The following is a 15,650-nucleotide window of genomic DNA, read 5'->3' on the forward strand; positions in this document are numbered from 1 at the left end:
GTCCTGACCTATGTCCATTTACATAACACTTTATTTATTTAAGTTAATATTAGTCTCAAATACGCTTTTTAAAACGTAATATTATAATTTAATTGTAATCTTTAAATGCAATTAAATTATAATGCTGTAATAAAAAAGCATTTGAGATTAATAATAATAAATTTTGTGTATCCGGTACATAGGTACATGTCCGGACACTGGGACGTTTACCTTATATATCATAATAAGTTTATGTATTGTAATAAATTTTTAGTGATGATTACGCAGACCATAGAATTGGAACAATGAAATGGCACTCCCTCTATTTTATTGCTTCCGCGCGCGAGCGTGCCAACAGCAATCCGGGTATTGGTACGTGCCCGATGTTTAGAGGCTCTAGAAAGTAATTGAGTGGCCACGCGACTCTTCAAGTGGTCCCCCTCCCCAACCCACATCATGCACTGCTAGTTCGCTTTCGTCGTTGGTAACCACCTGTTCTGAGTGGAGAACCTGGCTCCCTTTCTCGTTCATTTTTCTCGCTTACGCACACGCGCACGGCACAAAAAGAGAAAAAGAAAACACGCACCACATCTCTCTAAATTTGCGTCGCGCGATTCGTCGAGGGATTGACATACGGCCGATGGGCGCCACCGTTTTTAAACCCCCTCGAAAGGACCCATCGCTACCATTGATCGCCACCGCGACGTTGTCATTCTACGACCCCGTGTATGCGGATGCGCCCCTCGGATCTGTTTGCTCACGTCCTTCAAACGAGTCCTTCCTTGCGCTCGTGCAATTCTCTCTCTGAATCGTAACCCATTAACGATGGTGTTATGATTACTTATCTATTCATCGTTCTGTAATTTTATTTGAACAGGAAATAAAAGTCTGCAATATTTATATTATTTTGCATACTCAATATGTTAATATTAATGTTACAAAATCAGAATTAATTTATACAAATAAGCGTAGTGATACAAATTGTTTCGTGCTAAAGAAACTGGAGTAAAGCTCTTTAAACAAAGTGTCGCAACTCTGGCTAAGAATAATAGGAGAAAGAAGAAGAGATAAGAGCAGAGATCGATTTCGTAAGACATAGAAGAGCGAGAGAGGTCGTGGAGGGGAGAGAATGCAGAGGACCGAATGCCATTTAGAGTCATCCACCGTGTCTCAATCTAGAAGCACCCTTCCAGCCATCGGCGAGCCGTGACGGTTGGCATCTGTTCCGCGGGCCGGGACCCCAACGAGGCTGATAGAAGCAGCGCCGGTGGAAGCATATAATGCCGCGTTGGTGCCGCTACAAAATGCCAAGGGTCTACCGACATGACGCCTAGACGATACACCATCGAAAACGAGTTCGCGCGAATCGGGCCGCTTTCCAAACGGTTTCATTCTCCAATTGGCTGGAAATAATCGTCTCACGTATAGAATCACGGAAAGCGTTAAGTGATAACACATAGTCTAAAAGTGTATTGAACTTATCAATTTTTGAGTCATTTAATTCTACAGTTTAGCTTCATTTTAAATTTATAAGAATAAAATCGTAATTATATCCAGTATTCTAAAAATAAAATTATCGATTTAATTAAAAGAAGTGATGTATATAATATTAAAAATCAATAGAAAAATGAAGAATAACGCTAACTCACTTTCATGATTCAGCTAAAAAATAAAATACGTTCAGAAGAGAGAAAATTTTGGTATTTTGACTTTTACACAAATTAACGTGCGCAAGTACGCGGCTTGATTCGTTTGGCATGGAAATCGGAAGGGGAAAACGAAATAAGCTGGGCTTTGTCGACGAGCAAGTAGATGGAAGGCCGCCGGTGAAAGAGAGAGAATACTTCTATCTTTCCGGAAGGTAGATCGATGGCGATTTTTCACTCACTTAGTTCGGCGCGCATCAATATGCATTAAGCTGATCGGTTCTCCCTATTGGCTTCTTCTCCTCGGGAGTAAGAAAGACGGGATTCCGTGGCAGTGAGAGGAGGAAGTTAGATCGAAAGAACGCCGTGGCCGAAGACGTGGCTGGTACGTTCCGCGCTTTTCCGCCCTACCATTTTACCCCTTTCCTCGGCAATGTAAGGAGAGAATAGCAGACGCTGTGAGGGAGGCTGTTAAGATATTCTTCGAAAATAAGGATACCGTATCGGGGTAATTCTCGGCAGGTAGAATAACCGTAAGGGAATCGAGCCGAAGTCCGGAATACGGCAGAGATTCCGTGGCATCACGAGGCTCCAGGGTACATTTTGGTATCTGGCTAGGCTTTTGCATCGCCACGGTGAAACTGCACTTATTACTTTTTGTACAGAAAGGTAGACCAATCAGCGTCCACTTGCTCGACGACTTTTGGAAAGTCTTGAGTTTCCCTTATTGTACGCGACGCGTCCTACTTTTACAATCAGAAGTTTTATTCCTATTTCGTGCGTAACATTTAAGTTATTCTATCTATATGTTTTGAAAATCAAATAATGTTGACCATCGTAAATTTTTATCGAATGAAGTTATTTCTAATAAATGTTTTAATTGTAATTGAAAAATTTAAATTGGCATAAACGCGTTTACAATTGTCAACAAGGCCAAAAAGTAGAAGTTATTAGAAAATCTTGCTGATAAACTAAAAAGATTATATTGCAACTTATTAAATTTCATTGATCCTCGTTGCATGTATGCTTTGTACGTAAAATTGTGTAACTTTAACCCAAGTTTTGATACTGCCCAAACAATACACATGTTAAAATCAGTACAGAAGACATCCTAAAGACTTAAATATTTTAAGACGTGTTACATCCTGATGCGTGTTGTCTAGGCATTTTTTCAAATTTGAAAAAAAATTATTTCGTTTGGGTTAAAGATACCCCATTTTATGATATTATATTATATAGGTATTATTTTATATGTAGTAATTTTTATCAAATAAAAAGCTTTTGAAAAATTTGATATAAAAAATATAATATATTTAAAGAATTCCATAGTAGTTGATACACAGATCATTAAATCAATATGCTGAAAAATTTGTTTAACTAAAGTGGCAATAAGAGAAGGTATTGGAACCAGAGTGCAAATTTTTCAGAATCGAAAAAAAACGTTCGAGAAAAACGTATACCATGTGATATATTCGAATAATTTCAGAACAAATTCCGTTGATACATAATGGATCGACGAAGTTAACTTAGCATAAGTTTTCCATTAGCTAACTGAATAGATCAAGAAATCAATAATATTCAATATAGATTCCAGATGTATATCGCGATCAGAGCGAATATTTCAGGCGCATTTTCATCGCAGTTGGCCAAAAACCCTTTCCTCAAATCTATCTCGTATGTTCGTTCAACATATGAGACAGAAACAGAGACTCCTAAGTTTATCGAATTGATTAATTGGACGAATTTATGATTTTACATTGCAACCAAGCCAGTTTTAGCTTCGAGTATTTCCTTTTCTCTCTTTATGATCAAAAAGGTTCACAGTTTCTATATTTTGCATAAGAGAAAATATCGTGGTAAAGCAAATATCTGCTATATCAATGAAATTCTCACTAAGAAGTACTTTATAAAGCTAATTTTGAATTAATAATTACATTGTAACGCAATATTGGAATGATTAAACTTTAAATGAGTAAACTTTTCAGTTTTTGTTTCAATTTTATAAAAATAATTTGGTATTGTTGTTCAGCCAATTCTTTGAATGATTCACCGAAAAATAATTAGTAGAGCAAATACCGGGATATTTAATCGACGATTTCGCGCTCGAACGATCAGCCGTTTTCGTTTTAATACAGAAGCGTACACGCGTACTCTCGTCCATTTATTTTAGGGGTATGTCGAGAACGGAGGGTGTGATACCCCGCCAACTATAGAGACCCATATGCTCCACAAGAGAGAAGAGAAGGAGAGAAAGAGAGAAAAAGAGAGAGGAAGAATACAGAAAATATGTCCGTACGCTGCTACTTAGTATGTTTTGATTTCCCTAATAGTCACGTCAGAAAATAGTTCTTCCAAGATTAGAATCAAAAATGCTGACGCGATTTAATTTCTCTTTTTTTCAATTACTGCCATTCAGAAAAAAAGAATATATATAAAATTTATTTTATTGCGATACACATAATATTGAACTTAACATCACAAGTTAATAATTTATCGATAAATCGATAGCGTACTAATATTAATGTAAAAAATAACTTTGCGACATAAACTGATTTTGGCGTGAAAAAATCACGTAGAAAAATTGAAAAAGTAAGAATAGTTCTAGTTGAAAATCTAACAATGATAATTGGGTGAGATTTCCCACTGGAACACTTGGCTCAACCAATGAATAGGCGTCTCTGTGCATTGCGTATGTCGTTCGCTTAATAAGTTTTCCTTATCAATGTGTGTCATCTAGGCTGGTGGTCGGAACCTGTTATTATCGGTACTATCTTTGTCGACCGATGCCAATTATTTTTGTGAAAAGTCGCTCGATATAGATACGTAAGCGTACTTGTTACGTAAACTAAAATTAATTCTGATCTGATCATTTTCGGTTGTTTGTTACGTATAATCGGTTTTGTAGCTTTTGAAAAGTGTGAACATCATATAGTAATTGTCATTTCTTATAGAAATTCAATTTAATATTGAAAATTATCTATTTTGAGTTAAAAGCAATGAACAACAATGTTTTTAATTCTCAAAATAAGTAATTCATTTACTAAGCTGAACGTCTCATTAACCGGACACTTATACAAAATTTATTATTATATTAATCGTAAGTGCTTTTTTTATTACAATATTATAATTTAATTGTATTTAAAAATTACAATTAAATTATACCTATTATATTTAAAAAAGCATTTGGGAATAAAATAATATAAACAAATAAAATTTTGTGTAAATGTTCGGACGTAGGTGTATGTCCGGTCACTGGGATGTTTGTCTCATTCCCTAAAATTAAATTTCTATAATGGATGTTGATCATGTATAGAACAGCGGAAACAAATCGATTTTTTAACTTGAGCTGTTTTCTAACACAGCGATAAATATGTACATTATAGATAAAATAAATATTTTTCTATATATGCATAATATTACTGTTAATAAAAAGAAATATAAAATTTCCTGCCATCGTATCACGACGGAATGCTTGTCAAAAATGCTTGTCAACGAGTGTCAATTTTTGCTGTAAACAACAGTAAAAAGGCAAAAAATGAACTGGCGGAACGGAGAAATGGACAATTACGGTTGAATAAAATATTGTGACATTCGCGTAGAAAGACTTTTCAGCGAGCGCATAGAAAACGGCCTGACCGGCCTTGATATCGAATCCATATTGATGGAGATTCGCTGCAAGGGTGTGAGACAACGTGCCACGATTCGACCAGATTTGCATGCATTAACGCCACAAGCGAGACTGATTGACAATCCGTATGTCATTGTGACGTCAGTCAAATCGCCCGAGCGTCCTCTATCAATCGCAATCAATTAAGGTAACGATTGATTGTTACGCGTTTGGACTCGGAGAAGAGAATATCGTGAGCCGATATTTATGTGGAGCATAACGGAACATTGCGCAAGCTATATCGTGGAAGTGAAAAATGTTTCCGTACTTGACATTTATACTTTATTTAAATTATTTTATATTATTTTTTTGTCTTTAAATACATAACATTCCGTGATTTCAGTAAGAGACATTTATTTAATTATAAAAATTTGGTATATTTAAACATTAAAATGTTATTTCTAATTTCTTACTATATAAAATTTAAATAAAGTTAAGTTCAAAGCTTTCTTTTGTGTTTCTTTTTATAATCTACAAGTAGTTCATAAGTAAAATAATGACATAATATTCGTAAATCTCATGTTAATATATTTTTATCGAATTTAATTTATATGCATATATATTGATATTTATATTTTACTCTCTCAAGGAATTTCTTTAAAAAAAATATAAGTTTTATCGTATAAAAACATTAGTTTCTTTAATCATTTAAAAATTTTTTGGTGCTCCATTAAACAATTAACGGAACGCTTCAACGCTTGAGCGATTAGAACGATCTAAAATCTGCTTGGCTCGAGCCTGGCCACGAGCGGATTAACTTTTATCGCGGCGCTGACCAGCCTCGTAGTATTTTTTTTTTCGTGCAAAATTTCGCCGTTGCGTCCCCTCGGAGAGGCCGCGTGTAGGCACGGGGGAAGCGAAACGATCGTCGTCGAACGAGATCCGAAATGGAATCCATCAAATTGACGGAGGGAATGGCAGAGAGGTGCGTCACGGTATTGAGGGTCATCGCGACTGGTATGAACGCGTGGAGGAGGATGAGAGGAAGCGACGTAGGAGGAGGAAGAGCGCCGCTGCAGCGCGCGGAGGGCGCACACGAGGGTTATGATCGATGCCCCGAAATTAAGGGCTTGCCCACTGAGCGAAATAAAGTTAGCCAATCGCGCTAGCGACCTGCCTGTTCGAACGTTATTGGCTGTGGCAGTGCCGGGATGCGTTGTTCATCGCACACCGACCCGATGCCCGATTTTTTTCTCGCGTTCCCACCCTCCTTTCCGTGTTTTCAGGGGGAGAGCTTCTGGATACTGGCAATTGGAGAAAGAGAGTGACACCGGAACGCACGGGCGGAGGAGGCGATGGAGGTGGGTGGATTTTCGTAATTATGAAACGCCGTTAGCCCCCGGGGATCCGTCAGTCGGCGGGGAAGCCCGTGGCGTTGCCCGGCCACGACAATGCCATTTTAATTATGCATGTTAATTGGTTTCCGAGTCCAGCGTAATACCAGCTTCTCTAGGACTGTTCTCGCAATCCGCCTATCATCGATCGATGCCATCACCATCGATCGATGAACCGATTACATCAAACTGCTATTCGCGTATAGAAGAGAGTTAAAACCTCTGCAACTTTTATGAATCTGCATCTATATTTGTCGGTTGACAGAATATATGCGTATAGCATCAATATATTTTGTGATTTTCCAAATTAAATTGAGTATCAAGTAATAAAGAATCCAGGCTAAAAAGAAAATGTATGTGATTTTTTCATTAAATAAAAAGAGTTATTGTAATAAATATAAAAGATTTGAAAAAAAAATCGTTTCTACAAATCTTTAACATTAATTAAATATTATATAATATACGTCAAATTTATAAGCGTATAATTTACGTCACGAGATGATGTTGATTTTAACCGCGAAAGTTACGATCGGATATTGCATCGAAAGTGGCGCAAAGGGATGATCACGATTAGGAATACGAACGCATTGTTTTTCCCTTCAGTCAGGTATACCAAATTGATGGGGGGCGCGTTGTACTTTCTGTACAGCTGAGTGAGCATGTCACAATCGACCAGGACCGTCTCAATCAAAGTGGCATTGATACCCTTCGCTCACTCTCTCTCGATCAGGCTTTCGCGTTCTCCATTGTGGTTTTGTGCGAGACTGAAAATCTATTAGCCTTCCAATATATATATTCCCGTAAGCAATATATATATATATATATACCTATATATCGAGAAGTGTAAGGAAATATTTTATGAATATATACAGGGTGATAAAAAAGTTTAAAGTTTGTGTTTAGTAAATCGTTAGTAATATATATTTACAAAAAATAAATTCTGAACTGTTATAGTTATATCTTATTAAGTGTCAACAGTAAAAAACTGACGTTATTTGCTTGCGTAATAACTTGATAAATACAAAACTTTGTCACAAAAATCTTTATCATAAAAACTTTTTTAATATCCTGTATTTATGCGTTTATATTCACTTGGAAGAATATAAAAGTAAACATCGGTCACAGAAAAAAATTACACGCACTTTGATAATAAGCAAATTAGTAACAAACGAAAAAACATGACATTCTGAACCGTATTTCGAGTTATACAATATCTAATGTAGCTAAATTTAGCGATTAAATTAATGCATTTGCATGATTATACATTAGTGTATGATTAATATGTCATGAATAATCGTGGTCAACGTTGATGTTGCATACAGCAAGATTATTCTGATTAGCAAATGTTAAAGATGGTCATAGTGAAGATTTAATCCTGTAATTTTGCGGAAGTTACCCATTTATTTTACTCTCGTTACGATCCACCGTGTCTACGGAACGAACTCGAGGGTGGCGTTCATCACGACACGCGACCGCATTGTGGTTGCATTCACGTTACAACGCCGTTGTTACGATATTATTCGAGTGCGTGCGTGCCGTGTGCCGAACAAGCATTTTCGAGATTAATTCTTCTATCGTCTCACCGATCAGCCCAACCTACGAGATTGCATAATCTTTACGGAAAGGTAGTTATTATTCTTTCAACTCCAACAATATGCATTGTACCGTGGCCTGCGTCAATATTATCCAACATTGATATCACGAGAACGTTATTAATATCCCTAATTTATTTTATCTTGAGATTTTCAAAACTTATTCTATTTGTAACATATAATATTTTAAAAACTGCACAGACAACAAGATTAAATTTAAAATATCTTTTTACAATCCATATTTAAAGTTACTGTCCAATTTGACCCATTTTGCCATCAAACCAATTTCAAACATCGGCAAATAAAACACGACTGTCACATGATGTCGAGGTTAAACCCAACAGGTGCAGACGTCGAGAGACTCGAAGGCGCAGAAAAATAGTTACACGCGAGCCTACCGGGCTTTGCCTGTCACCGTCGCGTAACACATATCCCTTCGAATACGGATGAAAGCTCGAAGCCGCCAGCGTATCGAAGCCCGAGGGTTGAGCACCTCTGAGCACAAGATGTCCTCCTGAAGACTATCTCGGCCTGGGTCCCGCGGGAAACCTCTTCCTTCCTGCCGTTCCTATCTCAGGATACTCTATAGCCTATTCAGATACCAGGCTCACCCTGCTACACCCCCGTGTTAGCCACGCCAAGGGATAGAGACCGAGCGTGTACGCGGGAAGAAGAGGGAGCGAGCGAGTAGGTGTATAAGGGAAGTCTATGTTACCATGGACGAACAGCACCATGCACAAGGTGGAAGGGCGTATAAGTACGCCCGAGTATTCAAGTACTCTTCTACCCGGCTATCCCGCCGCACCTCGTAGGAAACGTATTTTGCAAGCCTAAATGTTCTAGGAGCTAGGTCGCGACGATAGACGGAGCTCTATCTCATACGTTGGTCCTTCGAGAAGGACTTATCTGGACCTTTATTTCATAGATCGTTGAAAATGACGATAGCACGGACGACCAGCTGATACGAGAGGCGGTTTCTACGAAATCGACGCCTCTTGTCATTACGTTCGCCGTCAAGTCGAGATTCCGTCATGTGCGCCTCGATATCATATAACGCGCTCGTAACTCTTACGTAACGCATGCGAGATAAATTCACGCGTTTAAGCAGATCATAGCCGTCGCGATACCAACACGTTCGTTTCGCGAAAGTTAGATAATGATAGATTCCACTCACCGATCGATAATGACAGGATCGCTGGGCGTTTCGTTCCTGTTACCGCAGCTCTTCTTATCGCAGCATCGGCTGTAAATAGACAATACGTTTTATCTTATACGTATAACTGCGGCGAAATTTATTCTTATAAAAAAAGACACGAATAGATGCTCTCGCGCAGTGTCAGAAGTTTCAAATCGGCCTAAAAAATATCGAGACCCATGGGATTCGGAAAACTAGTGATGGTACGCTCCCGAAATCCCATGGGTCACAATGAGTCAGCTACCCCCGAAGAACGACTACATCCTCGTATGCCTCGTTACGTTTATGCCACAAGGGTAGCGTACGCGGAGGAGGGATACTTTTCTAAGCGCAAATAATATAAGTCGACGTGTATGAAAAAACTTTACATTAGATGTAATAAATATTAGTAAAAATTTACCTCTAAATTAACTCATTGTCAAGTAATTATGCATATAAACAAAGATATAAGGTCGTTGATGTCTTCTCACTTTTACATGTATACATATGTTATATCATATGTAGAACTTCAAATAGGAAGGCATCAATGATCTGTATAATATAAAAAACACATACCTGCACATGACTTCATGCGTTAACAGAACACGGCACATTTCCGGATTCTTGTCTTGCCCCTCGTACATGATTGCCTATAACAGAAAAGTATACAATAATAATATTAAGTCATTCATACAATATTATTTAATATAAAAAAAAATTATTAAAATAATCCATAAATAACTTGTGATAAATTTCTCATAAGTTGTTTCTATTTTTATCTAATTTAGTCGCTAAACTATAAATTAATCGTACAAACAATTGTTGCCGGTCACACAATTATTTGTTTAAATTTCTTACAATATCGCGTCGAATCTGCTTCTTACGTTCTATATATGGAAAGACTTATTTTACATTTTATTTTGAAAAAAAGTGCTAATTAGCGCGGACGTGGACGACGTGAGAGTAATCCAGTTCGACAGATAATTCAACCATCGATGGGAAATATGTAACGTATTAAGCAAGCTCGTATGTGGATGCGAGTTGAGAAGGGGCTACTTTCCCCGCAGGAGTACTAAGCCATGGGCGGCGCAGGCAAATCCGTTAAGCCTCCTTCACGACCACCCGATTGATTTTTATTTAATGACAACACGTCGTTATCCTGTATTCGTGCACTTACCGATGGGGACCTTCGCGCGGATTAATCGTAGAATAACAAAGCGCGAACAGATAGGTTCGCTTTGATCTCTCGTATATAACTTTATAAAATAAGAAAATAACTCATCTCTCAACCAAATGTCGTTCTTATCAAAAGCATTTACATACAAAATTAAATTTTATGTACGTTCGTGAACTAGTATAATCGGAAAAGAGGTAATTTTACATGAAGAATAAGTCGAAAACGTAGAATAACATTTCTTTATACGAGGCTTTGTTTTTAAGAAACAACTTTAAATATTCACCAGTTACGTGTGCTTATAAATTATAACTATATCTTGATTTAATTGATCGTTGTAGACTATACAATCCTGCTCTTCAAAATAAATTTCTTTGAACGCTTTTTAATGTATTGTGCTCTTTAATTTATCAATTAAATCTGTACTTTGCGAATATTTAACTTATCGATTTTCTTAAAAATAAAGACAGAATTTTATTTTACATTTCCAATTATTTTTCGTATACATAGAATCACTCTCTTCCTGATTGATGTACCACCAGTTCATAAACACCCTATATATCTATTGATATATTTATTGATAGAAAATTAATTTATATGACAGTATTTAAATACGTTACGTGCAACTTAAATTTTTCATGGCATAATTGCGATAACAATTGAATTAGTATTTTGCTAAATGAGTTATTTCGAATGTCTTTTTGCAGGATGATCGAAGCCTTTGATGAAGCGAAATTTCGAAGGACAAACGTGTACAATTGCATTGATTGTACGCGCGATTTTTACGCAATTTCGTGGTTTGCATAACAGCCTGAATCGTTGGAGTTCACAACGAGGAGCGATAAAATGTAAATATTGTGAAATACAGTGTCCAAGGGAATTCGTCGAGTTGACGGCATCGCCGCCGTGCTTGGCCGGTTAAATGTCGGTGTACGACGGTAATGGTATCAGACACACTTAGTTCCAGTGTGTAGGTGCGACTTCCAGAATGGCGTCAAATATTTATGCGGAAATAACCGAATTGCAACGTAAACGAACTGCTGTATATATACATCACAGTAGGTAAATCAGAAAGGGATTCGGCGTCGAAACGGAGATGGAAAATAGGGGGGTAAGAATAAACATGGCGAAAGGGGGTATCGCAGACGATGGCAGGGGAAAGTACATGTTCTTGCCAGGAGCAAAGGAAGGAGTCACAGAACGTTACGTGCCACTCAACTATTACGAGTCTTAATAGTAAGGAGACATGCTAACTTATTTATACCAGGAATAATTAACATAAGTATGTACTTTGTACATATTAAGCTCTGTCGCGAGATAAAGATAGCGTTTACTTACACCTAGCCAATTAAGTTTTGTGCAAAATATCGCTTGTTGAATCAGAATTTTTCATTAGAGTTGACAGAACTACACAGAGTGTGATATAATTGTTATGGGGATTGTCTACTAAAATTAATACACTTCTTCATCAAAATTAATATACTTCTCTAATCAAGCAACAGCAAAATGTTTTCCTTTTCTCACGTATGAATATAATTTCCCTCTATGTATTAAAATACACGAAATTGAAATATGCGAGAAATTGACTTTTCTATTTTTACATCAGCTATTTAAATTTGATGAATTATGTATAAACATGCATAAAGATAAAATCAAGACATAATTCTTCTCTGATGGAAAATCTGAGAATACAAAAAATTAATTCTTACCGGCATTTGTTTATGCAAATATATAAAGACGTAAATATTAAATGCAGCATTTTTTTAAACTATATCGTATTTGATCGGTTACAAACTTTTTCTTCCTTTTACATTGTATAAAAATTGTATATGTAGAAAATTATTAATAATTTTTTTTTAATCATTACACATATTAATACAAATGTAAGATGAGAGACCTTAATAATGCTTTCGTTGCTTCGAAAATCATTAAAATCAGCTTTTACATCGAAACAATAGGATTTCTGATAAAATCAAAACAATTGGATGCTATTATCTTCAGTATTATTGCACGTACACAATAACCGTCGGTTAAACACAACGATGGTCAGGCAGGTCATGTAGCGCGTTACACGTGACATGCAATGTTATTTGCTTAACGACGGAGTGCTTACGCGTTTTGTTTATTCAGTGTATGCCTACAATACATACAGACAATTTGTAAGCAATTACTTTCATCACATGATCTATCTCAGAAGCTACTTGTTTATTTTCCTTACTATCAAGAACATTATCTTTTTGCGTATACAAGAAACATTTAACAGAATATATAAGAAATAGTATATTTATACTAAGCTAAATATAAAACAATTGCAATTAATAAGAAAAGCATCAAAATGCACCATTCTCATTAGGAACTGTGTCTTAAAGTCCTAAGTTATTGCAATATCCTGAGTTTAGATTCACATATGTGTTTAGGATTTAGATTTATATGTGTTGGTCCCAAAAGAGGTTCCACTGTCTTTCTTCGCTCAGCGGTTCATTGGATATGGCGATGTTATGTCGTAGAACGTCTCAAGGGTGAACGGTTGAAGTAGGCGAAGGGTGGTCGGAGGCAACGACATCAAACAGAGGGTCCTGGGGGTGCGACCAGTCAGTACGATCCCCTCGGGGGCCTTTCTTCCGTTGCCTCCTGGTCCCATCAGGAAAATGCTTGGGCCCCCGCCGTAGCTTAATTCCCACGGGAATTACTTACTAAGGACTTATAGTGAAAAGTCCTTTGGAATCTCCTATCATAATCAATTCATATAATACGATATCGTAAAGTTCAATGCATTAAAATAAAACTTTTTAAGTTAAAATATATACCGCGAAAAGGCAATTCTTCACATTGCTTTTGCAAGTATATGTATAATAACTATACAAACTAATCTTCCAACTATGATATCTGTAATATTTACAGCTTTGAAAATAACGTGACTATATTATGTGATTTTATCAGTTTCAATAATCTAACAATCAGATAACAATCAAGGCCGGCGGAAGCGATCATTCCGATATATCGATATCATTATCGAGATATCTTATGTTTACCATAGGATATCATATTTGATATCAACAGACGACAGACTGGTATCGTTCAGTGGAAAGAACCGGCGTGCATGATAATAAAACCGTAATGTCGTTTTTTTGGTGTCCTCGAAGATGGCAGTAGTACGAGAAGGAAAGCAAGTATTGAAGGGAGCAGATAAATTCGAAGATAGTCATTCAAATCTGCCGTAATGATTTCCATTCTGAATCGATTCCAAAAGTCCCCTGGGAATCCCCTTCTATATCGGCCCCGCAGCTTCTCGTACATACGTTGAACAACATACATACAATGTTACCCTCGCCCCTAGAAGAATGTCCACCGCCTGAGGGGAACGTCGACCTCTCTTTCTCTCCTTATCTATCCAGGATTAACTTATCTCGAACTTATTATTTCCTTAATCTATGGTTAAAGACTCATATTTCAGTATTAGCTACAGGCATTTTATGTTCTAGACTGATGTTGACTCGATTCGATAATTTAAATTGTATACTGAAAGAAAAGATTGGCTGCAGCAATTTAGATGGTAAAATATAGAATAGCATTTTTAATTGGCTGCAGCAGCCAATTTTTGGTTGCGCTATGACCTATCCGCAATGTCAATATACGATTTCTATACACAACCAAAAATTGGCTGCTGTAGCCCATTAAAAATGCTAGGCCATATTTAGCCAATCCTTTCTTTCAGTGTAGAATCACGAACGCTAAATTAAAATATTTTAAAAGACGCAAAAAATCTTGGAAGTAACAATTATCGCATAATGTGATCGAACGCGCGATTTTTTATTTTCCCTGCGAATACTGACGAGTCGACATTACGGTGAGAAAAACAGCCTGACGGCTGACCATCTCCAGCGTCGGATGGAGTTTAAAAAGGTTAGATATACAATTTCCTGTTGTTCATTCATTTAGAATAATGGTGCCGCGCGGTTCTCTGCTTCCTCTACACACACGTCCTGTAAATGCTTTTTTTATCCCCGGAACTAATTACCATTTAGCATTTTTAATCCCGCGAAAAAACGCATTCTGGCTCTCGTTCGTCCCCCTCTCACCGAGCGGAAGTTCGTTCCCGAGCGCTTAAAAGCGTACGTTGTTAGCGCCATTCAGCCACGCTGCACGAAACTCGTTTCTTTCTCGGGAAGCAGCTCGTATTTTTCTGGAAATTTCACCGAGAAACGGACGGTTCTCAACATCCTGCGCCTTTTTTTCTTCCCCACTTCCTTTTTCCATTCCTCTCTCTCTCTCTCTCTCTCTCTCTCTCTCTCGTTCGCATCTCGTTGCACAGATACTTTGCTCGCTGGAATTCCAGGAAGCGAACGTTGATATAGATACTTACCTTGGCGAAGGAGCGAAGAAATTGAAGAAAAGCTTAAGGGTTGGGGGTTTCACCATGAACTCAGCAGCCGACTCGGTGTAGCCAATTATTGCGGATTTATAACCGAGCACCTGATTCGGTCTCGAGAAAAGTTGGCGCGTTTCCGAATCGTAATTTGCAAGCCATAACTCGGCTTGGAGAACTCACCAGGAAAGTAAAACGCATTTGCACGAATACTCTCAAGCTTTCCAATGTAAAAATAATGATAATAATTCTAACAAATACGACTATACGCATCCACTTTTGCGAAAAGCAAATTACAAACATTTTTAAATTACAAATATCAAGTTGAAAAATGTTATGAATATCATTACAAAATTAATTTATGATCTTTTTTGATGAAAAAAAATGTAGACGTATTAGATAATTTTTTTTAAAAACTCTAATTATATATTTTATTATCAGAATTGTATAAATTATCCTAAAATGTATCAAAAGAGGAATTTATGTAATTTTTAAATCAACAAATGATTTTTTGATTCAACGGACGAACAATTCTAAGTCGGTAAACTGAAATGCAGGTTATAAACGATTCTTTTATCTTCTACGTTTTAATCACGGATAAACTTATCCGGGTTTGTCAATTTTCTAGAGTACAATAGACAGGAAGGATACGTCGACCTGGATTTGCTAAACACTTCGTGCAAGTTGTTGCAAGTAGCGGCGCACATCGACACGGTGA

At 37.0% G+C, this 15,650-nt stretch overlaps 1 protein-coding gene across 3 annotated transcripts in view; it reads right to left on the reverse strand.

Annotated features, from left to right (window-relative positions):
- The window catches only part of kn (EBF transcription factor knot), an 88,219-nt gene that overhangs the window by 49,500 nt on the left and 23,069 nt on the right, over positions 1-15,650 (reverse strand). For all 3 annotated transcript variants that reach the window (XR_001936915.1, XR_001936916.1, XM_018457995.1), the window contains exons 5-6: positions 9,969-10,042; positions 9,393-9,461 (exon numbers count right to left, since the gene is read on the reverse strand). Coding sequence is in view for 1 of the 3 variants with exons in the window: in XM_018457995.1 (XP_018313497.1) it covers positions 9,393-9,461; positions 9,969-10,042 (143 nt within the window). In the remaining 2 variants the exon portion in view is untranslated. The remainder of the gene's footprint in view (positions 1-9,392; positions 9,462-9,968; positions 10,043-15,650) is intronic.

Source organism: Mycetomoellerius zeteki, unplaced genomic scaffold, assembly GCF_001594055.1.
Source record: "Mycetomoellerius zeteki isolate Tzet28-1 unplaced genomic scaffold, Tzet1.0 scaffold70, whole genome shotgun sequence".
NCBI lineage: Eukaryota > Metazoa > Arthropoda > Insecta > Hymenoptera > Formicidae > Mycetomoellerius > Mycetomoellerius zeteki.